Genomic DNA, 23705 nt, shown 5'->3' with positions numbered 1-23705 from the left:
GGCTGGGTGTGGGGTCGTGGTGGTGCTCCGGTGGCTGGTTGGGGTTGGGTTGAAGAAGAAGAAAACGAAGAAGACGAAGAAGAAAAGAAAGAAAAAGAAAAAAATAAAAGAAAAAAAAAAAGAAAAGGAAAAAGAAAAAAAGAATTTTTTTAAAAAAATTATTTTTTTATTTTTATTTTTATTTTTTTAAATTAAAATAATAATACCCACCAATAATATTTCAACACGTGACATTTGAATTGAGTTTAACAGATCTGTTAACTTGGAGACCAACGGACAAATAAAAAATATGAGCTTGAGGACTATTGACGTTATTTTTGGAGGTTGGGGACTTATCTGTATCAAGCTTAACTTTTTGGGGACTTTTGCCGCAAATTTTTCTTTTTTTTTTATGCATATAATAAAGGGGAAAATGAAATCAATCCCTCAATTATATAATTCGTACCCGGGGAATTACCCCATATACTATTTTTTTCCTTTATTTTTTCAAATTTACGGTTTGGGTTTTTAAAGTGGTTGCAGCACTAGTTTCAATTGGGGTTTCTGTACGATTTTTTGTTGCAATTTAGGTTGCAGCGCTAGTTGCAATAGAGGTTTCTATGTAGAATTTCGTAAAAATACAAAAAAAAAAAAAAAAAAAAAAAAAAAAAAAAGCTGTTTTGAAGTGTAAAAATGAAAAAATCCCCATTTTTGAAGGGAAAATTTATTTACAGCTTAATTTTTTTTAAAATATTTTATTTTAATAATTTTTATTTCATATAAAATTTACATATTGAATTGTATTAAGTTTTTTAATTTTTTTCTTGTAATTTATATTTTTAAAAAATATACCTATTAAATAAAATAAATTATATTTTAAATATTATAACAAAAAAATTATATAAAATTTTCTTAAAAAGTTAAAATATATATAGACATGAGTTAAAAAAAATTATGAAAATAAAATTAAAATAAGTATTGAAATTAATATAAAATAAAGTAAAGGAAAAATTTTAAAAAGAATATTAAGAGTAATTTTTAAAAATTATTTAAGATTATATATTTTTTTAAGGCTAATTAGCAATTTTCCCCCTAACTTTGACATGTACTAAATCATGCCTCCTGAATTTTTTTGGCCGTTAAAAATTCCCCCTGAACTATTAATATTGTTAAATTTAAAGACTTTTGTCTAATTTTAGTAAAAAAATTCTAACATGGATGAAAGTTCAGGGGGCATGATTTAGTACATATCAAAGTTTAAGGGGCATAATGTGGTAAATATCAAAGTCTAGAGAGTATGTTTTAGTACATAAACAATAACTGAAATAGGGGGAATTTTTAACGGCCAAAAAAATTCAGGGAGTATAATTTGGTATATGTCAAAGTTCAAGGAGAAAAATTACTAATTAGCCTTTTTTTAATAACGGGGTGTATTTAAATAGAACTCCCAAAAATTATTTGCTAAATATGAAATAATTTTTCCAAACACAAGTCCAAGGATGTCCAAATCGTCCCAAACAGTTTTCACCAAACAATAATTATCATCTCACATCCAGTAAGGAATTCTTATAAAATGCTGTTTTTGAACATGCATGAAAATTTACAGGCACAAGCTATCACAAAGCTTAACAGGTAAGCCCCATTTGGTCATTTCCATTTTATTTCATTTTTCCCACTTCACATTTTACATTACCAAGGATAATGGAATATATATCATTTAGAACACACTAATATTTGACAGAAAGCAAAATAAAATGTTTGATTATATAAATAAATAATAATAAAAAAAAGGCAGTGTCACCAAAATAAAAATAAAAAGAGGCCGAGATAAAAAAAGTTGCCATTTTTATTATAATATTTGACCATTAATTTGCAAATATATGATCCAAAGCATTAAATGAATATTGAAAAAGCAACATCCCTCCACAAGTCCATAAAGAAGAATTTAACAAAGCTTTTTATGTCAAAAAGGCAAAAATATTTTATCAGATGTATGGAGCAGCTTATTTTCAGTGTCTCTGCAAGTGACATTCCTCAGGTCACTACATTACCAATAACTGATGTTGTCAACTCAATAGGAGCATGCATGGGAAGAAAACCAAGATCATTAAAAAAAAATATTTCCAACTTAGAGACCCTCCAACCACAAGCATAATTCTAAATGAAATTAAAAAGGAATCTAGTTGATGACATCAAGAACCAGCTTGCGAGACTTGAGAGTACTCCACTTCAACCGCCGGTAGTATGCAGCTTGGAGTAGAGCCAGTGAGAGCACAAATATCCATTTGAATCCCATCTGATATTTTAAGACATTGAAAGGGAAAAAATGGGGTTAGCGTAAGATCTGGAGAACTAAATCATGATAAGAGAGGTGGCTACTCGTAAACGAACCAGTTTCCTTTCTTCCATTTCTGGTTCTGCAGCCCAGGACAAGAATGTTGTGACATCTTTACCCATCTGCAACACGACAAAACAGCTTCAGCTATGAGCCTCTCGAAACGAATTATTAAGGTGAACAAGCATAGTTGAGCATGCGCCTGTCACGTGAAGAAGAGAACCATACCTGGGCCTCTGTAGCAGGAGTACCGTCTTCGTACTCTACAGCACCATCATTAAGCATCTTAGGCATAGCAATTGCTCCACCAGGGAAGTAAGGGTTGTAGTGCAAACCATCACGGATCTGAAATATCATTATAAATATGTTTAGTTAAAAACAGTTAGAGTTAAGTCCACAAGTACAACCTATAAAATTGAAAGAGAGATGTACTCCATCAAAATGAAAGGGTTAATAAAATTAGGAAAACACAGAAGAGAAGTTTATTCCCAAACAAATGCCAGCATTTATAATTGACATGAATGGACGAATACTCTGTAAGGAACATACTATCAAGACTTCAAAAAATATACGTACCCAACTCCAAAAATAAATAAATAAAATACTTCTTCTTCAGTTATTGTTTTGTTCTCTCCACATAAAAATTCACTTAGGATTCTCCTTATCTTTCAACTAAAGTAGCTAGCACATTACATAGGAAAGAGAGTAAGAAGAAAAAGTACCGAAACACCAGCAGGAGGATCACGGTATCCGGTTAAAAGAGCAAACACATAATTCTGACCATTGTGGCGAGCCTGAAATGTAAAGTTGAGAAAATATTATAGAAGTACATAGACAAAAGGATAGAGAATTGAGAAATCATTAGCACAAGAAAATATTTACTTTGGTAATGAGACTTAGATCTGGAGGATATGCCCCTCCATTTGCAAATCTAGCTGCTTGCTCATTTGAATATGGCTGGGGAAACCGATCACTCAGTTTTCCCGGGCGCGTGAACATCTCACCCTCATCATTGGGCCCATCAACCACCTCAATCTCAGCTGCCATAGCCTTTGTTTCCTCTTCTGTGTATGCAACACCCACCAAATCACGGTATGATATTAAAGACATGGAGTGGCATGATGCACAAACTTGTTGGTAAACCTGATGACCACGACGAATCCTGCCCAAGTACAAGTAAGAGAGGATAACAAAATTGGCATTTCAGTTGCAAATTTCATAAGCCTCCTAATACATTGCAACAATTTTCCATAAAACAGCTTAATTAACTTATTCATGCCTAGTGATCTTGAACTGTCTAATTAATCCCACCATTTTGAGGAGAAAACTATTCAAGATTTCAATCATTAGGATTGAACCATAAGGACAAAGAAACAATAGATATCAGAATTAAAAGCTATCCAAATGATGACCACAGCCTTCAAATATTACACAATCTAGTAGCATACACATTACACACACTACACAGAGTAGATTAGAACTCACGATCCATGATCATATGAACTTAGAATTCCCTTGTGGGGCCAGGGATAGCTTGGACATTCTAATCCATGTTCAGCCTCATCAGCAGATGCAACAGTTGCAAAACTTAATAATCCAGAGACTCCAGCTCCTAGAAGTGCAAGGGCTCTTAGAGACTTAATCCCAGCAGAACCAGTATCGTCTCTCTTTGAATTAAAGGAAGACAAAGATGGGGGAATCTGTAAATTAGCATTTCAAAATTTTAATTAAAATGATCATGGTGAAATGAAAATCTGTAAATAATAGTCACACTTGATAAAATAGAAAACAGATGCAGGATGGCATGCATGCACAAAAACTCTTCAAACAAATGCTACAATTAATATAGTCACACGGATAAAATAGAAAACAGATGCAGGATGGCATGCATGCACAAAAACTCTTCATTCAAATGCTACAAGTAATTTTAAAAAAAAAAAGATTCACACAGCCATAAAACTGATTGAAAGACAGTATATGAATCCACAACATCCAACATTAATATAATACAAGCTCAACTTAGGGAACCGACGAGGCTGCTGCCTAGAAAATTTACAAAAAAGTTGCAAACGAAAGACAAATAAGAGGTGTGAAGATTCTTACAGTGGACTGAGAATGAAGTTTCCTCCTTAGTAATTGATGGATTGCTCCTCTAGCCATCACAGTAGATATTCCTTCCAATTGAGCAGGAAAAAGAAGGTAAACGTGGTGAATTTAGCATGCTTAAAAGATTTCAGAACGTGAAACTTAAAAATAAATTTAAAGATCCTATTTCATTTCAAGCTTAAACTTTAAATATGTTTTGATCAAACAAACTGTAGGTATTAATCAAGCAAAACCTCTACTGGTAAAAAAGAAAAAAGAAATTTGAAATACCCAAAGCCCTAATTGTTCAGTGACTTATCTGATTGTCCGTAAGATTGCAACTTTTGAAAAGCTATATACTATGTTTGTAGATTAAACACACCTATGAACATAAATACTGTATCTATTCTACACATAAAGTACATAGATACACTCCTAAAATTAACTTCTCCATAAAAAAATATTCATCGATATTTTTCAAAATAATCTATCATGCATGATCCAATCAAAAGAGCAATTACAAACTAGATACACTCCTAAAATTAACTTCTCCCTAAAATATATTTATCAATATTTGTCTAAATAATCTATCATGCATGATCCAATCAAAAGAGCACTTACAAACTAGGAACACATAAACAAGCCTAAAAATCACAATTTTAAAAACACAAGGCGCAATAAGCATTAACTTCATTCTTATCAGTCGCTATATAACAATATATCATAACATAAACTTTTTCTTCTACCAAGAAAAGGAAAAGAGACGTGATGTCATTCTTATTGAGTTGTATATAAGTATTATGATTAGACATAGTCTATTGGTATTGGAAAAAACAACAACAAGCGTAAAACAAACTCATTTCAAAAACAAAAAGAGTACTCTTTCAAAAACCAAAGAAAGATGAAATCTTCAACCAAAAACATAACAAATCTAACACAGATCTAAGATACACCCCAACTTTACATAATTAATTAATAATAAATACAGCTATAAATATTAAAAAAAAAAAGCATCAAAATCCACATAATAAAAAACACTTCCATGAAAATAAAGTTAATAATCCAAATTTATATATATACTTCTACTATTATATCATCGTTCAAAAGCCATAAATATTTGTGTATATTTATTTAGTACATGACATATGGACCATTAATAATATAAACTAATAACCAGCATTCACACTATATCATCGTTCAAAAGCCATAAATATTTATGTGTATACTTAGTAAAGGACACCATTAATAAGAAACTAATAACCAGAATTCACATGCATACCGCAAAATGATTTTTATTTATTTATTTATTTTAAAAAGGGAAAAGGAAAAAAAAATGAGCATATCTATTCAAAGAGAACTACTACTAGAACTAAAAACTTTAAAAAGAAGAAACAAGTAACTAAACCATATGTTTCCTCATCACAGTATGCAAAATGGTTTAGACCAAAATCTTATTACAGGTATGTTTGAAAGCATTTGAAAGGGACTAGGCAGAATGTTGATATGCACAAATAAAGAATTTGATCACTCTATCTAATTTCTACCGAAAATTAAGTCAATGATTGTAAGAGCAAGATATACCAAAAACATAATCTTTATTTACAATATAAGAGGTATGGTATTTCTTAATTTGTTCAAGGAATCATTTTATCAGATTCAAACAGATTATACGCATATTCAAATATATATTTTGGGATATTATCACACCTACATTTTAATCACCCAATTGAACTATATTATACTATAGGAACAACCAACAACAAAAAAAAGAACCCAATCGTTTTTTTATTTTAAAACCATAGAAGATACAAACCTAAACATTCAACTAGTATACAATGATTTGTGAACCAGATCGAATCCTTACACGAGCCCAAAACATTTAAACACAAAATAAAAATAGACAGATCAGATCCAAAAATACTTAAACACAGAGAAATTAAACACGAAAATAAGAACAAAACCGCAAAATCAGACCGTACTGCAAGCCCGAAGACCCAATCAACATATATATATATATATATATAAATAAAGTCAGAGAGAAACCTTAATCGTGAGATGAGTTTAGGTTTTGGGCGGAGCAACGGTGGACGGTCAGAGGCGGAGGAAAAGGGCGATGTAAGAGAGAGAATCAGTGAGGAATTGAGGAAAGAAAACTAGTTACATATAATATAAAAAACATATGGGGAATGAGGAAATGAGCGATTGGGAGAAGGGGAAGATGGAGAATGAGAGATAGGGTTATGTAACAACAATTAGGGGTTGTACATCAACACGTGCGAACTTGTAATTTTATTAATTTCATAACATTTTGTTAATTTTTATTTTAAAATTTATTTATTAATTTAAGAGATTTTTTTATTTTTACACTAATTTTTGTATTTTTACATAAATCCACATATCAACCATAACAATCTGAATCGTAACCAAAATCTACATAGCAACACATATAGGAACAACCCAAACTGTAAATTTAAAAAAAAAACAATAAAAAAAATAATATGTGGGTAATTCTCCTTAATTGAAATTGAAAAAAAATATATATATATATTAATAAATACATATTTAAAAATGTTTGTTTAGCAAACTATTGGATTCCAGTTAAGTTTAATTTGAATACGCATGGTATGCTTACCGATGGTCTTTGTCCTTTATGCGACGCCCAAGAGAAGACTACTCATCATACTTTGTTGGGATATTTTTCTCGTTTTTAATATCGAAAACTTTGTGAGTTTAACCTTAGAGATCCTTTGGTCATTTGTACTGATTTTATTAATTTTATTTATCTATTTTTGGATCCAATGTCTAATTCTAAGTTAGCCCTTGTTATCATGTGGAGGGTTTGATGTAGGAGAAATAAAATGGTACATAATAACTATTTGATGTCTCCTAAATTGGTGGTTAATTGGGTTCGTAATTTATTGAGTGATTACTAGAAGCCTCTTTTGAGTTCCAATGAGATTAATCGTCGAAGATCTCTTGGGAATGTCGTGCCTATTTCATCTCATCCAATTGAGCATTATTAGGCCTTCGTTTGTGGGTTGTTTCAAGGTTAATATTAATCCAGCTTTAGATTTGAAATGTGGTTTTTGTAGTATGGGCATGGTTATCTGTGACGTTTATGAAGTTATCTATGCATCGACTATCTGGCACATGATTGGTTTTTTTCAAGCTGAAGTATCTGAAGCTCTTGCTCTTCGCCATGTAGGAATACAATGTCATCTTTTTTATTGGGATACTATCCAATTTGAATTTGATTGTTTGAATGTGGTTAAACTGCTTGCACCGCACTACATCGCATAAAAAATGCAGTTTGAAATCTTTTGCGGTGCGGTTGCAGTTTGCATTTTTGTTAAACCGCTGTGCGGTGCGTTTGCAGTTTTGAATTCAATAATTGTTGTTCAAATTGCACTGCACTATATATTACAAAGTTACCAATTTTTACAATATGATTTTTATTTTATTTTTCATATAATAACAAATATATATAATGTATGTGTATATTATACAATATAATGACTTGATGAATAATATACATGTTATGATGTTAAAACTTTACTAAAATATTTTTGTTTTGTATTGTTAAAACATTATTAGTTTGATTTTTAAACTTTCATTATAATGTTTGATAATGATAATAGTGTAAACTACTCAAATCGCATCGCACCACACCGCACCGTATATTTGTGATACGGTTTTTATAATTTTAAGATCTCGCGGTACGATTGCAGTTTGAGAAATCATAAAAATTACATATATGGTTTGGTTAGAAAAAAAGATTATAACTCGCATCGTGAATACTCCTAATGATTAATAAGATTAACAACAATGTTTCTTTGGAGTCCTCACTAGGCTTAGTTCTTCAAGGCATTCACTATAATTTGACTCTCTTTCATAATACGAGTCTTTCTCATTGCTCTAAGACGGTTAATATTGTTGCTATTAACTTTGCTAAGTATATTTTATCCGTGGCTATTAATAAAGTTTGGTAATCATGTCATCCAAATTGTATTCAACATGTCATGAATCACTTCTTAAATATAAGAATTTCAAAGTTAATACTTTTATAAATTTCCTTTAAAATGTGAAAAAGAATGATACAATACATCAATATCCTCTGAGCGAAGTACTTATTAAGAAGAATGCTTCATATTTTACTTTGCTCTAGAATAAAAATTGAAAAAAGAAAAAAAAAACAGTATAACCTTGCAAAGAAAAAAAGTAATTGAATCAATTGAGATACATCTACCATTTAATATATATTAAGAGAGTAAAAAAGATATATTATATATAATTTTATAGTGATATTCATTCAAAATCTCGAGCAGAAAGTTAAGGACTTAGATCAAAAACTTGAAGACCTAACCGTAGAAGTGGCCAAGGAGAAAGAACTTGTAGCCGCCAAGGAGAAAGCCTTAGATGAGAAAATCAACAGTCATGCCTGTTGGGTTTTATGTCCTAAATAAAAATCATTTCAATATAATCAGATTTACTTATTAATATAGATCAGAAATAACATTTAATGTTGCATGGTTCACATGATTTATTTCATGATTATATGTACATAATGTATAGATTCATCTGAAACCCTTTTCACATACTTGATCCTGTTTATTGTGCCGTCAACACATTGGAAAGTAAACATGACTATGTGAATAAAGTTTCCTAGATTTATCAGACATAGGGTTTTACTGATATGATAATCTACAACAGAGTTTACTTGCATTTGGAGAAGTGCTATGTTCTTTCCAGAGCATTGGTTAAAGTAAAGCTCAGGTTGGATGCATGGAGTATGCATCGGAAGGGACCGATATTGAACTTTGACTTAGATTTATTAAACTTACCGTAAAATCTATTCAAGTCAATATCGCCAAGTTGATCCTAGATCAAATGATCTTAATCCTGTTATGATTAGGCTCAATCTTGAAAGGCTATTCGTGTTCTTTGATTTGTTAGTTAAGCCTACTTTTAGGTCAGGGTGAAACGTACATTTTGGGAACACGGTAGTGCAATTGAGTGGGAGCGCTAGCATAAACATGGAATCTATAGCTTCTATCTGGCGAATAGTAAGCAAAGGATGATCTCCTTCGAGCTTGACCAAACGAAAATAAATGGTGGAGATCTCATTTCACATAAGCTGAAATATCATTTATACGGGGTCAAGTGTTTTAAGGATAAAATACATAGTAGGGTGTTACGGTAATTTAATCCCTTTACTGTGTAGATCATTCATATAGAGGATAATTGATCACATTAGGATTATAACAATGGATAACTAATGATGTGTCTATATGGTGGAACATATAGAGCATTCTATATACTGAGAGTGCAATTCTAAGTTCTATGCGTGGATTCAACGAAGAATTAATAAGTTAGTGAATTTTAGTGCTAAATTCTTGATCTACTTATTGGAAGCTCGGTTATATAGACCCATGGTCCTCCCACTAGTTGAGATAATATTGTTTGTAAGACTCATGTAATTGGTTTTGATTAATCAATTATAATTCTCAAATTAGACTATGTCTATTTGTGAAATTTTCACTAAGTAAGGGCGAAATTGTAAAGAAAGAGTTTATAGGGGCATATTTGTTAATTATGATACTTTGTATGGTTCAATTAATAAATATGATAAATGACAATATTATTTAATAATTATTTATAGTTATTAAATAGTTAGAATTGGCATTTAAATGATTGAATTAGGAAATTGGCATTTTTGAGAAAATCAGATACAAAAGGTGTTAAAATTGCAAAATTGCAAAACCCAAGGCCCAATCCACTAAGGCATGGCCGGCCACCTATTGTGTGTGTTTTAAATTGATTGTTTCATTATTTTAATGCCATATAATTCAAACCTAACCCTAGTGGAATGCTATAAATAGATAGTGAAGGCTTCAGAAAAAAGAAGACTTTTCTTCTGACACTTTCTGAATCAGAAAAACTGAGCCTTCTCTCTCCCTATCTTTAGCTGCCACTTCTTCTTTCTCTTCCTTTGAATTTCGAACTACCTTAGTGTATGAGTAGTGCCCACACACATCAAGTGATATCTCAATCATAGTGAGGAAGATCGTGAAGAAAGACATTCAGCAAAAGGAGTTTCAGCATCAAAGATTCAGAGAAAGAGATCTAGGTTCAGATATTGATAATGCTCTGCTACAGAAAGGAATCAAGGGCTAGATATCTGAACGGAAGGAGTCATTATATTCCGCTGCACCCAATGTAAGGTTTCTTAAACTTTATATGTGTTTAATTTATCGTTTTAGAAAGTTCTTATTTAGGATGTTAATAAACATACTTGTGAGTAGATCTAAGATCCTGGTAAAATAATTTCCAACAATGCCAACGACCTTGAAACGTACTCAGAGATTAGCACAAAGCTCTTTTATGAGTTTTGGAAGACCAACCCTAAAGCTAATTTAAATTAAATGGGGGAGAATGATCATGAGTCCTTGTTGTGGAAGTTCGAGGAGATGAAGGCTGAGGAGGAAGCTAAGGTAGCTGAGGCAAAGTAGGTCAGTCAACTTGCTGATGAAACTATTCGTAGAAACAACGAGTAGGTTGAAGTAGTTGACCCTAATTTCTTAGCCACCGATCAAGACGACTTTAAGGACACTAAGGATCTAAACCCGACCACTTTAATGGACTGATTCCCCTCTTTTTATCAATATCTTAGTTTCCTTCTTTTGTTCGGCCTACGTGCCTTTATATTAAGACAATGAGCTGACTAAGCAGCCTTTAAACTTGATTTTATTTTTATGTATGCACATATGGCTGATCGAGCAACCTTTAATCCCGGGCTAAAAACCTTTATATATCTGATAAACCCTTTGTTATGTTTGCATGTATACTTAGCTTTTTAAAAAATTAAAATATTTAAAAATTTTCTTAAGTATTTTTCATGCCATCTTTCCAATTTTGTATGGGTGTAGGTGACGGAGCAGGCTTTAGACTCTTGGTCACTTGCAAATTATCTAGAGTATTCCATAGCAACCTGTTCGGACCCTTTACTCGAGTGGACCTATTTGTACACATATAAGTAGCTATGTGACTTTAATAAGTCACTAAATTTTTGCAAGCAATTATTTATAAATTTGACACAATTTGAACGATAATTAATCACTTTATTCATTTATTGGTTGGTATGTGTTGGTATTAAAATAACTTACATTTATTTAATAATAAAAAATTATTACATGATCTCTTTGGATCTTAGCTAATTGAAAATAAAATCTTCTGAAGAATAAACTCCGTCCAAAAGACAATACTGAAAAGTAATCCTTGTTAAAATAAGTTGTGCTTTAAAAGTGATCATTCAGACCTTAGCACTAGCACTTTTCTAAACCTTTGAACGGTGACCGTCCAGAAGGCCATCACTTAAGAGTGATGTTTGAGCATTATGCAATTACGTGGTCTTCAAACCTTTGCATTTATTGGTAGTATTTTCTCAAATGTTCACCATTCCAATACAGTGATACTAAAACTAGCTCCATGTTTTCATCATACCGACCCAATTCGTATGCTCCTGATTTATAACTTCAGTTACTTGGTATGGCCATTTCTACTTTGGTCCGAGCACACCTGCCACACTGTCTATAGTGTTAAAGAACACTCTTCTGAGCACTATATCTCTCACAAAAAATTTATTTTCTATCACTTGCTTGTTGAAGTACCTAGCTATTTTTTGTTGATGAGCTTTGAGCTTTAAGTTTACTAGATCTCTTCGTTTTTTCAATTTCATCTAGTGATTTTGTTGGGAGATTATGGTTAGTCTCCTAATCATAGGTTAATCTTCTGTGGGATGGAGACTCTAGCTCTACAGGTAATATTGCTTCATAGCCATAGGCTTATACAAAAGACCATTACGCTACACTAAAAAAAATAAAAAATAAATAAGCATATGCAAAAGGAGTTTGGTTACTGTCCGTTCAGTGGTTCTATACTGCCAGAGTACATTGGATAATTCTTCAAGCCAATTACCCTTAGTTTCTTCAAGTAATTTTTTAGAGTATCCTTGAGAGTTTTGTTTATTAATTCGACTTGACCATTTATTTAGGAGTGCGCTATTGCTAATAAAATTTTCACAATTCCAAGTATTGTATAAAAATTAGTGAACATTTAACTATCAAATTTCATTACCTGACATAATATTTTAAAAAAATCCGTCAACATATAATGTGGATAGTACAAATTCTTTTTAACCTAATAATAATAAGTGATGACAAAGGTGAAATTTATAGTTTATTTTGTACCGCTTAACTTTTTAGGTAAAATATTTGGTGACAAAATTATTACAATTCACCTTGTTGTTAAGTATTTTTTTTCCCCCTTATATTGGAGAGAAGATTCGAAATTGTACCTTTTTTTGTGAAAAAAACTGTGGAATACAAAACTATACCTATAACTACTGTTAAGTATTTTTCTTTTACTTATTATTACACTATCAAATTAGAGCCCACAAATAATTTTAATTCAAAAATTATTATAAAATTCAATTAATATATTAAATAATTTAAAATCTACAAAAAAAAAAATCTAAAAGTGCAAATTGTGCCCCCAAATTTTTGAAGTGGTTAAAAATTCCCTCAATGGATTATTGGATTGAGAATTTTTATATAATTACCGTTAGTTTTAACTGTTATATTATTTTATAATATAATAATAAAGTAGATTAAAATGTGATAAATATATGTGAATAATATATATTAAGTGTATGGTAAATAAATGTGTAACCTATGATTTTATAACCTACACTTTTGTAACCTACATGTTGTAACTTGGAGAGGAGTTACAATTTGTTGTCACTTGTAACTCATGTGTTGATCACACATTATTAGTGTAATAAAAGGGTTGTTACACAATTTGATGATAGGATTCAAATGGTATGAAATATAGTTGTTACAAACTATATTAATACTCATTTATATGAGAGAAATGAGTGTTGTGTATTTTGAATTCTAAGTGATCACCTATACATTATAAAAGGAGGTCTTTGGTGCTCATTTGTAAGAGAGGTCAAGTTTTTCTATCAAAAAAGCACATTGCTAGAAAACCCTAAGGCTTGATAATTCCTAAAGCTATTTCCTAGAGAGTTCCCTTAGTGCTTAGAGATAGGGGGAAATAAGCTTTTGGACAAAGGTGTAATACCTTGTTCAAGTCATGGTGATCCCCACTAATCTACACTCAAGGTTGTGAGTGAGTGTATACATATATATTATTCTCTTGTTATATATACATATATTATATTACATGCATGTGTTGTAATCTTCTCTTCTACCTTTCATATATATATGTAATATATAGTGTATATATATGTATTGTAACATATATTTAATCAAATCTCTTTTATTGTCCTTGTATTATTTTTACAATTGAGTTGTATATATCTTGGTTTATCTTCCATTGTAATAAAATCTCTAACAATCAAAAGCTTATCCCTTTTCAATGGAAGAGGTGATAAATCAAGATTGTGAGAATACAAGGATAAGAGATTTTATGTGAAAGCCATTCATGGGTGAGCATGATGGTGAATATTATGTGATTTACTATTTTATATGATAGTAATATATAATATATATATATGAGTTATATATATGTGACATATATGTGATTATGTGTTTGTATCATATTAATATATATAGTAGTATATAATATGATATTTAATTTTTATATCATGCTATTATATGTATATATGTGAGATATATAATATATAATATGTATGTATGAGTAATATATATTATATATATGTAGAGCATGTGATATAATATATATTAGTGAGATTAAATATGTAGAAATAATTACTTCTATGTATTTATGTGAGACATGCATATATAATATATGTTATATATGTGTATATAATATATATCATGTATATTAATGTGTATATATATGTTATATATGTGTGAGGTATGTAACATATATAGCTGTGTAATAAATATATATATTATGTGTATATGATATGTATATTATAGTATATATGTTATATTTATATGAGATATGTAACATATATATTTGTGAATTTAATATTGACATTATGTGTATGTTACATATAAGATGTTGATTAGTAACATACATATTATATTAATGTATGAGTTATATAGTATGATAATAATGTTGATAGTAATATAATAGTGTTTATTACTATTGATGTGAAAATTATTATGATCTATTTTGTGAATAAAGAATAGATTTGAATTCTTATTCAATTTGGTGGTGAACATCTCACTTTATGAGATAATAAAAGATGGATTTTGAGAAGTTACATGTTTTATTGGATTATAAGAGATAATCATCTCATATTATGAGATAAGGAAAAGTGGACTATGAGAGTTACACTTATGAGAATTGTCTTGTCTTAGCAAGAACAATAGATTAAAAGGGGATCCAAACTTGTGAAATGAGTCATAAATTGGAAAAACAATTTTAGACTCAAAAATAAAGTGAGTCAATGTTGATTCAAAAAAAAAAAAAAAAATTGTGAAAAGATAACAAAATTGGAGAAGCAATTTTGAATCTTAAATAATCAAAGTGGTGAACAAAATTGATGAGAATTTTGTTAACTTTGGTATAATTTTGGGCTAATCTCAATAAGGAGATAACCTTAAAATTATGAGTAAAAATAATCACATTATTTTATGAGTAGTAATGTGAGTTTGATATTTTAGTTTTGTTGAGAAAACTAAAAATGTCAAATGGTATTTTTAAAGTGGCCTTAAAGAGTCATTTGAAGAGAAAAATACACAAAAGTGATATTTTATATACACTTTATGGTAAAAATGTGGGGGTGAGCCACAAATTTAATCAAAATGTGTTGAGACATTATTGATTAATTTATTTGATTTTGAATTCAAATTCTAAATCAAGTTTGGCTATGTGCATAAGTGAAAATATTGACATATTTAGTGTCAAAGTTTTGGTAAAAATAATTTCAAGAAGGAAAAAAAAAATTTTAAAAAAAAAAATTATAAAGACAAAGTAGTCTTCTATATTTTAAAATCAAGATATTGTCTTGATAATGAAATGTGAAAATGTGGGGGTGCATACTCCAATATGAGAAAGTTTAGACATACTTGGTGTCTAAAATTAAAATATGAGAATTTAGACATATTTGGTGTCTAAATTAGTGTATTTTTGATATGCTTGGTATCAAAATTATTGAGAATTTGAGTTGAGTGAAAATTAATCTTTTATGATTGAATTTTCAAAGCTTAAGTACTTAAGGAGAAAAGTGGTCACAAAGTGAACACTATATTTTGGCATGCATGATTCACATGGAATCAATAGTGAGAGGTTATAACAAATCGCTTAATCTCCGTACAAGATTAAAGCATGAATTTTCGAGGGATGGGACCTAAACTCCCTTAGTGTTTTGCTCATTGATGGTAACCTATCTTAACACTAGTAAACATCTAGTCTTAAGTTCAATAGGTACTAACAAGTCAATAGAGTGAATATGGTACTCAATTGTCCCATCTATGGATGAGTACATGTGGTGAAAATTGAGGGTTAAAATCGAAAGGTTTTTTAATGGAGCTTAAGCTTAAGAAAACTCACTTAAGCTTAAGAAGTGTCTGAAGAGTGGTGAGACACTAAAACTCCACCTATATGGACTAGAGGTGGTGCCGCCTCTTATGAGAATTGGGAGTATTCTCTAGAGAGTCCATGAATTGGAATTTTGCACATGGCCATTAACGGTGCAAGAGCGAGACATGCGGTCTCAAGTGAGCATTAGCGAGGGTGTGTGTGTTATCACCGGTTTGTATTAAAGGGATAGTGGTTCAATGCTACGGCAACCAAAATTTCATCAAACTTTGTGGTAACTACACTAAGGTAAAATTCAAGTCGAAAGACATTTTACCTAATGCACCTAAGCAAGACTTCTTTAAAAGTGTATATTTATTCAATCAAAGTGGGGGAATGTTATATTTTGATATAATATTTTGATTGATTAAATAAATGTTACAAGTGTGTTACAAGTGTGTCACACATTTTAATCTAGTGGGGGATTGTTATATTATTTTATAATATAATAATAAAGTAGATTAAAATGTGATAAATATATGTGAATAATATATATTAAGTGTATGGTAAATAAATGTGTAACCTATGATTTTATAACCTACACTTTTGTAACCTACATGTTGTAACTTGGAGAGGAGTTACAATTTGTTGTCACTTGTAACTCATGTGTTGATCACACATTATTAGTGTAATAAAAGGGTTGTTACACAATTTGATGATAGGATTCAAATGGTATGAAATATAGTTGTTACAAACTATATTAATACTCATTTATATGAGAGAAATGAGTGTTGTGTATTTTGAATTCTAAGTGATCACCTATACATTATAAAAGGAGGTCTTTGGTGCTCATTTGTAAGAGAGGTCAAGTTTTTCTATCAAAAAAGCACATTGCTAGAAAACCCTAAGGCTTGATAATTCCTAAAGCTATTTCCTAGAGAGTTCCCTTAGTGCTTAGAGATAGGGGGAAATAAGCTTTTGGACAAAGGTGTAATACCTTGTTCAAGTCATGGTGATCCTCACTAATCTACACTCAAGGTTGTGAGTGAGTGTATACATATATATTATTCTCTTGTTATATATACATATATTATATTACATGCATGTGTTGTAATCTTCTCTTCTACCTTTCATATATATATATGTAATATATAGTGTATATATATGTATTGTAACATATATTTAATCAAATCTCTTTTATTGTCTTTGTATTATTTTTACAATTGAGTTGTATATATCTTGGTTTATCTTCCATTGTAATAAAATCTCTAACATTAACGACTTAAAAGATTTAATTTAATTATAGTATTTGATACATATTATAAGTTGGGGACAAAAAATCTGATTATAATAGTAAACGTTAGAAAGTTTAAAACGGTGACGGAGTAAAAGAATTAAAGAGAGTGATGACGAACCAGATAGAATTGTTTTAGCAAAGGCATCCAACAATGGATAAACCCTTTTCAGCAAACAACCATTGATAAACCCTAAGCTTCCAAAACCACTCATCTATGGCTATGTCGTCATTTCACTTACTTCCTCTATCTTTTGCTTTAGCTCACCACAAACTATCTTCTCCGTTACTATTCCAGAACAATTTTCAACTCTTCGACCCACATTCTTCACTTCAGTTCTTCAATTCACACAAGTTAAACCCACCTAGAGCTTCCACCAGTGATGACACTAATGGAGCCATTCAAACCAAACAACCCTCTCGCCGAGGCAGAAAGAAGGGATCCACTTCTTCTTCATCTTCAGAGTCTTCTACAAAGAAGACAAGGCGTTCGAGAAAAAGCCAAGCTGAGAATGACCAAGTTTCAGACTCTGAGCTTGAGGATTACGACGATGGGATTGATATCCCGTACGACGATCCTCCTTTGATCTGCTGTTTCGGTGCAGCACAGAAGGAGTTCGTGCCGACGGTTCGTGTTTCCGATAACCCAATGGACCCGGATATTTACTCAGAGTGGAAAATGCTCCAATGGGACCCGCCGGAGTTTGTCAGGGCCCCAGGTGGGCCACCGTCAAATGTGGCGATTTCCCACGTGAGGCTCGGTGGCCGGGCGGCGTTTATGGGGAAAGTCGGGGAGGACGAATTTGGGGAAGAGCTTGTTTTGATGATGAATCAGGAGAAGGTTCAAACACGGGCTGTGAAGTTTGATTCGAAGGCAAGGACTGCTTCTTCTTACATGAAGATTAAGTTTGAGGATGGGAAAATGAAGGCTGAGGTTGTCAAAGAGTCTGCCGAGGATTCTCTGCTTACCTCCGAATTGAACCTTTCTGTGTTAAAAGAGGTAATATAAATGGTGGTTTTGGTTCTTCAAGTTCACAAAGTTTTATTTTTTGACAGCACAAAACTTATAGTCTTATATCATCATCACACATTTGCTGAAGTTGTATGCAAGAATGGTTCAGTTTGGTTTGTTTGCTTGAATTTAGTAACAAACTAGCTAATTGTTCTGTATTGCCCATGACATTCATTAAAAAGTTCTCATTGTTAGTATTGGGTCACCCATTGTAATGCAGGCTAGAATATTCCACTTTAATTCAGAAGTCCTAACATCTTTGCCCATGCAACGGACTCTTTTCAAAGCAATTTCATATTCCAAGAAGTTTGGGGGCCTTGTGTTTTTTGATCCAAATTTGCCTTTGCCTCTATGGAGTTCACGCGATGAGACATGGGAATTCATTAAGAGAGCCTGGAATGAAGCAAACATAATTGAGGTCTCGAGGCAAGAGTTGGAGTTTCTTCTAGATGAAGAGTATTATGAGAGAAAGAGAAATTACAGGCCTCAATATTATTCTGAAAACTTTGAGCAAACCAAGAACCGGAAAGATCACCACCATTATACTCGTGAAGAAATATCTCCCCTATGGCATGATGGACTCAAGTTTTTGTTTGTGACAGATGGGACGCTTCGAATCCATTATTACTCACCAACATTCGATGGTGTCATAGCTGGAACAGAAGATGTTCTCATTACCCCATTCACTTGTGATAGGACGGGTTCTGGGGACGCTGTTGTAGCTGCAATTATGAGAAAGCTAACAACTTGCCCGGAGATGTATGAAAATGAAGATACATTGGAGAGGGAGCTGAGGTTTGCAGTTGCAGCAGGGATTATATCACAGTGGACTATTGGTGCTGTGAGAGGTTTCCCCACAGAGAGTGCCACACAGAATCTCAAGGAGCAAGTTTATGTTCCTTCAATGTGGTGAACTGAATTACATTGCGGTTCTGAAAATGGTATGTGTTTTGTCCAGTTGTTGTGATACAAAACAAAGTAGTGGTGAGATTTGTAAAATTTTGATGATTTTATTTTATCCAACCAAAGATTGTTTATCTGATTCAGTAAATATATCTTCTTCCAACTCTAATGATATTTTTGTACTCACATCTCTCAGAAATGCACTCTACGTTGGATACTCTAATTGTTTATTATTTAGATAATTGACCTTGTTAAATGAAAGTCAATTTTGAGAATAAATTAACATAATTAGAGCTTGCTATTTGTTACTTGGAATTTAGAGATATCAAGATCTTTCATGTCTCCACGTTTTCATCAGCAAGGTCGTTGTAGTGCTCAAAGAATATAATCACTGTTTTGTCGAATGGTTATATATATAATTAAACATAACAGGTCAATGTTGAGATAGAGGAACTCTTTTAGCAATTTAAAATTATATCTATTTGACTTATTTTTGTGTCAGTTGTGTCTTCTCTTCTTTTCAGGCAGAGAAATACAATTAGAAGGAGGAAAATGTATAACCTGATTTGTATTATGAAACAATTCTGAAGTATATGAGTTTTTGATTCAACAACCATTGGAGCTCAATTTGACTATTGGCTTTGACAATCAAATCAAAAGAAGAAAAAGAAAAATAACGAATTAACGAATTTATACCTCAATATCTGACAGGGATGCTGCATCTGTACCATAGAAACTATCCTGAATTTCCCTTTAAAAAAAATGTAAACCAACCATCTTCTGTGCTTCTAAAAAAAATTCACAGGTAAAGACAGAGGCCCTCAAATGTTGGGACACCAAAACTCTTAAAACTTTGTATGTTCAAACCATCACGAGGGAATCCTCAACTTCTTCGACCTTGTATAGATGTAGTGTATGTTGTGAGCTGCAGTCTTCCAATGAATAGCAGCTACCACTAAAAGCAATAACATTATAAGTTGTATATTCAACTTTGTGCTCTCATCACTCACTTTAGTCACTCTGGTCGAGCTGTGGTCATCCTCAAACTTCGTCTATGTGTCTGTACAAACTTTGAGTTTGTAACTGGTTCTTGAGACTTGTTACATATGCAACCAGGAAAAGGGTTTGCATAAAAGTTCTCCTCTAACCTTGGTGACTCTCCAATCTGTCTCAGATATGGTGCACCAAGTCTGTATGAATGTAGACTCTTAACCTCAGACGAAAACTCTTCCCATGATAAATTATGCTCATCTAACTGATCAATCAGTTTAACAAAACTTTGCCTGGAGAAAGGAAAAGAGTACAGAAGAACATGTTAGGGAGGAGGTTAGAATGTTCAACAACAGGTTCATACAACTTCAAACTATGCTTAATATGAATGCTAGTAGTGTTTTATTACCTATCAGGGTTGATAGTCTTCTTAAATCCATCGAATCTCCTATGGCCCTGAACCGCCTTTGCCATGTTTCCATCATAGGTGTAAACAAAGACATCACTATCAAGTGCCACGATATAGTCCAATGCAGCAAGTCGATTTTGGTAAGGCTTGAAAGGCTCTAACTCTTCTTCTGTTGCAAGAGTGGAGTGAGAGAAGACATTAGGGTACTCTGCCCGAAAGGCTGCCATGCTATTGCTGCCATAGATCTCTCCTGCAACAATGTAGATGGTTGTGGTGGAAGGATATCCCATGGCTTTGAGGAACATGGCTGCTTCTCTTGGTGACATGGGACATCCTCCTTGGAGTCTCCGTTCTATGCTGTCAATCTCTTTCTCTTTCCAATGCTTGACATTATACCTCATAGCCCGAAGCTCTTCACCTTCGTCTGAGGTAAGGTTATGGCTGCAGCCTGTGAATGCTAGCATGTCTTTCTCGTATCTGCAACAAAGATATGTATGCTTTGATTAAACCGACAATGCATGGACCAGAAAAGGAAACATTCAGCTATGGAAAGAAAATTACCTTAAATGCACAGCAACATATTGCTCGCTGTTGTTCCTAAGCCTATCAACCAAAACTTTCCCCAGATCCTCAATATCCTTCGAGTACCGAAGCGCCTCATAATTGGCACGACATCTAAGCCTTTGAATTGAGGATGCAAGGCCATTATTAGCGAGGCGAGAATCAGTATGAGTGAACTTTACCACTTTGTAACGCTTAAGCAATGGAATCATTTCGTTCCTGTAATAGCTAGGCTGCATTTTTTAAAAGCATCTTAGATACAATTCAAGGAAAAAGATTATGTTGTTTAGTTAAAAAAGTGTCTTATAATTTCCATACCTTAGACCAGGAAACAGGGGCCTTAAGTAAGGGCTTCATGGATGCATAGTGTGAAGGCAAATATTCAACTATTGCTATATCATCTTTCAGAACTTCCATGAAGTGTCTCCAGTCAAATATGTCCTTAAATTCACTGAAATTAGAAATGTGAATCAATATATTTTGAAAATAAAATTATTTACACTTAATATCTCAAAATCCAAAAAAAGTTGAGAATCAAACCTTGGATCAGTCCAAAATGACTCATGATCAAGAGAAGGAAGAACAAGAGTAGCATTCATAATCTTTGCAACAGCAACCATGTCACAAATCTGCAACTCATTTATGGCAAAAGTTAGTTAACTCAAAGAAACAAAAAAAAAAAGTAAAAAGCAATTTCTGAGTAAAAAACAAAAATAAAAATCTTACCCCAGTTCTCATTTGATTTAGTCCACCATTAGCATGAACAAGAAGATAACCATTTGTTTTAGAACCTGTCCCTGAAGTGAATTCAAATTCCAAAAACATTAGAGTTTGAATCTTTTTAATGAATTCCTCTTGTGCTTGATTATACATTGATTTTACATACTTATTCGATTCTTGGGTCGAGCAATGCATTTGTGAAAATTGTCACTGTTTGGTCTCATCCATATTTCTGGAGCCTATACAAAATAGGAAAAAAAAATCCAATCATTAATACCAATATACAGAATATATTTATATACCAAAGTCATTAAAAGCTTCTAACTTTTTCCATCAACAACAGTTAAATCCAAAATAAATGTCACAAATAAAAACAAAAACAAGGACCTAATTAATATTACTACACGTTGAAATGTCATAGCTATATGGTCATTAAACGAGTAAGCAGAAAATTCCATGCACATACACACCATACCACCCAGCTAGCTAGTCAAATAATTGACCCAAAATATTCCAACCCTTTCAATATATATGGAAAAGTTTTTAATTATGATTAATTATGAGATATAAACATTTTTTAAAAAATAAAATAAAAATGGGAATGAAATATTAATTATTTTACTTACAGAAAATCTCTCAAGAACACGTTTAGGCATGGAAGTTTGGGACTCGGTTATGGCCTGTTGAGCAGCCATGGCCGAGTCATCCTTGAAGGTCTGTAAAATCAAAAGTCCATTGTTCTCTTTAACATTGGTATCAACATCCACGTGGCTACTCAGGAAAGAGAATTTGACAAATAACGATACGACAGCCATCAATAAAAGAGCCAGAATGATCCTACGGCCCAGATTCTTCCCCGATCTAAGCGACTGAATAATCGTAGCCATCCAATAAAAACCATCCTCAATACGAATTAACCACTTCTCGGGTACACAGGAGAACATGCGCCTGCGAAGCAGCAGATACTTTGTCACGGGGTGATGATGGTGGCAATAATGGTGGTGTAGATGGTGATGGTGGTGAAAAGGTCCGACGGAGGAGGGAGTAGTTCCGGGAGGATCGTAATGGTCTTCTTCTTCCACCGACGGCGCGTCTGACAAGTTCGAGGTACGGTCGGCGCAGCCCTCGGCTATTAAGTCAGTCACGCGCCGCCGCGTTGCTGTTGGTCCCGGTGGTAATCTCGGGCTAGTGCCGTTGGACGAGGCACAGGCAGCAGCGTTAGGGCCACCGCCACCGGACGTCGTCATCGCCGGGAAGAAATGAAAAACCCAATATATGTATATACCCAGAACTTTGAAAAAAAGAATGAGAAAATTCCCGAAATGATTGTCCCAACAGGAAAATATAGAATAGTGTAAAATGAGAGAAACCCAGAAAATGAAAAGAGAAAATGGAGAAAAGGGTTTCAGATATTTTTGACTGAGAGAGAAAGAGAGGGAACCGTCGGTTTGGGCCTAAGGCCTTCTTTTTTTGGTTTATGGTTTAGGAGATTAGTTCCGTAATCTAAGGTGACCAGAGGTGTTTATTGTTTTCTCATATATAAATATTTATAGATAAAAATAAATAATATGTTGATATTTATATTTATATATATAAAAATTATGTAAATATATATATATATATCTCTGCAACTCGAATGAGAGAGACGAAGATGGATCTAAAGAGGAGTTCATAAATTTCGCTTCAGTTTTGGCCTTTTATATTGTTATAAATTGTGAAGAGAGTTAAAGTTACCATTATACCCTCGTGTCTTGAGAATTTGACAAATTAGACAACTTTTAAGGGCACTTTTTCTACGGTTCCTTTTTCACTTTCCGTATAGGCACGTACGTAAATCGTCTATTCTCATTTATTCCAATTATTTACAGTATTTTTATTTTTTTAAAATATACTTAAAAAATAA

The 23705-nt window shown here is 32.4% G+C and overlaps 3 protein-coding genes across 3 annotated transcripts; 1 reads left to right on the top strand and 2 right to left on the bottom strand.

Moving 5' to 3' along the window:
* Positions 1-1807: 1807 nt before the first annotated feature.
* LOC115697327 (cytochrome c1-2, heme protein, mitochondrial) lies at positions 1808-6690 on the bottom strand. Its single transcript, XM_030624280.2, has 8 exons — positions 6443-6690; positions 4418-4488; positions 3800-4014; positions 3197-3476; positions 3037-3108; positions 2543-2659; positions 2371-2436; positions 1808-2275 (listed from the first exon to the last, which is right to left on the bottom strand). Exons 2-8 carry the CDS (start codon positions 4472-4474, stop codon positions 2159-2161), a joined length of 924 nt encoding a protein of 307 aa, XP_030480140.1. The 5' UTR covers positions 4475-4488; positions 6443-6690; the 3' UTR covers positions 1808-2158.
* A 10556-nt stretch (positions 6691-17246) lies between these two features.
* On the top strand, positions 17247-19288 carry LOC115697095 (fructokinase-like 1, chloroplastic). The gene is made up of 2 exons (XM_030624002.2): positions 17247-18207; positions 18440-19288. The coding sequence occupies exons 1-2, from the start codon at positions 17425-17427 to the stop codon at positions 19130-19132; spliced, it is 1476 nt and encodes a 491-aa protein (XP_030479862.1). The 5' UTR covers positions 17247-17424; the 3' UTR covers positions 19133-19288.
* A 379-nt stretch (positions 19289-19667) lies between these two features.
* LOC115697094 (O-fucosyltransferase 19) lies at positions 19668-23481 on the bottom strand. The gene is made up of 8 exons (XM_030624001.2): positions 22429-23481; positions 21969-22041; positions 21809-21879; positions 21623-21711; positions 21401-21533; positions 21083-21315; positions 20522-20998; positions 19668-20405 (listed from the first exon to the last, which is right to left on the bottom strand). The coding sequence occupies exons 1-8, from the start codon at positions 23047-23049 to the stop codon at positions 20138-20140; spliced, it is 1965 nt and encodes a 654-aa protein (XP_030479861.1). The 5' UTR covers positions 23050-23481; the 3' UTR covers positions 19668-20137.
* Between the last annotated feature and the right edge of the window lie 224 nt (positions 23482-23705).

The sequence above is a fragment of the Cannabis sativa genome, chromosome 7 (genome assembly GCF_029168945.1).
Source record: "Cannabis sativa cultivar Pink pepper isolate KNU-18-1 chromosome 7, ASM2916894v1, whole genome shotgun sequence".
NCBI classification, from domain to species: Eukaryota; Viridiplantae; Streptophyta; class Magnoliopsida; order Rosales; family Cannabaceae; genus Cannabis; species Cannabis sativa.
The sequence above is the reverse complement of the archived record's forward strand: the minus strand, read 5'-3'. Positions and strand labels throughout refer to the sequence as shown.

What these genes read in the sequence shown, in the direction of transcription:
- LOC115697327 (XM_030624280.2), bottom strand. Translation starts at nt 4,474, where the DNA reads ATGGCTAGAGGAGCAATCCATCAATTACTAAGGAGGAAACTTCATTCT. An exon ending in ATCCTCCTGCTGGTGTTTCG is followed by an intron (nt 2,660 to 3,036) that starts GTACTTTTTCTT and finishes ATGATATTTCAG; the next exon opens with ATCCGTGATGGTTTGCACTA. An exon ending in AAATGGAAGAAAGGAAACTG is followed by an intron (nt 2,276 to 2,370) that starts GTTCGTTTACGA and finishes TTAAAATATCAG; the next exon opens with ATGGGATTCAAATGGATATT.
- LOC115697094 (XM_030624001.2), bottom strand. Translation starts at nt 23,049, where the DNA reads ATGACGACGTCCGGTGGCGGTGGCCCTAACGCTGCTGCCTGTGCCTCG. An exon ending in GTGTTCTTGAGAGATTTTCT is followed by an intron (nt 22,042 to 22,428) that starts GTAAGTAAAATA and finishes TATTTTGTATAG; the next exon opens with GCTCCAGAAATATGGATGAG. An exon ending in CCCCTGTTTCCTGGTCTAAG is followed by an intron (nt 21,316 to 21,400) that starts GTATGGAAATTA and finishes TAAAAAATGCAG; the next exon opens with CCTAGCTATTACAGGAACGA.
- LOC115697095 (XM_030624002.2), top strand. Translation starts at nt 17,425, where the DNA reads ATGGCTATGTCGTCATTTCACTTACTTCCTCTATCTTTTGCTTTAGCT. An exon ending in ACCTTTCTGTGTTAAAAGAG is followed by an intron (nt 18,208 to 18,439) that starts GTAATATAAATG and finishes ATTGTAATGCAG; the next exon opens with GCTAGAATATTCCACTTTAA.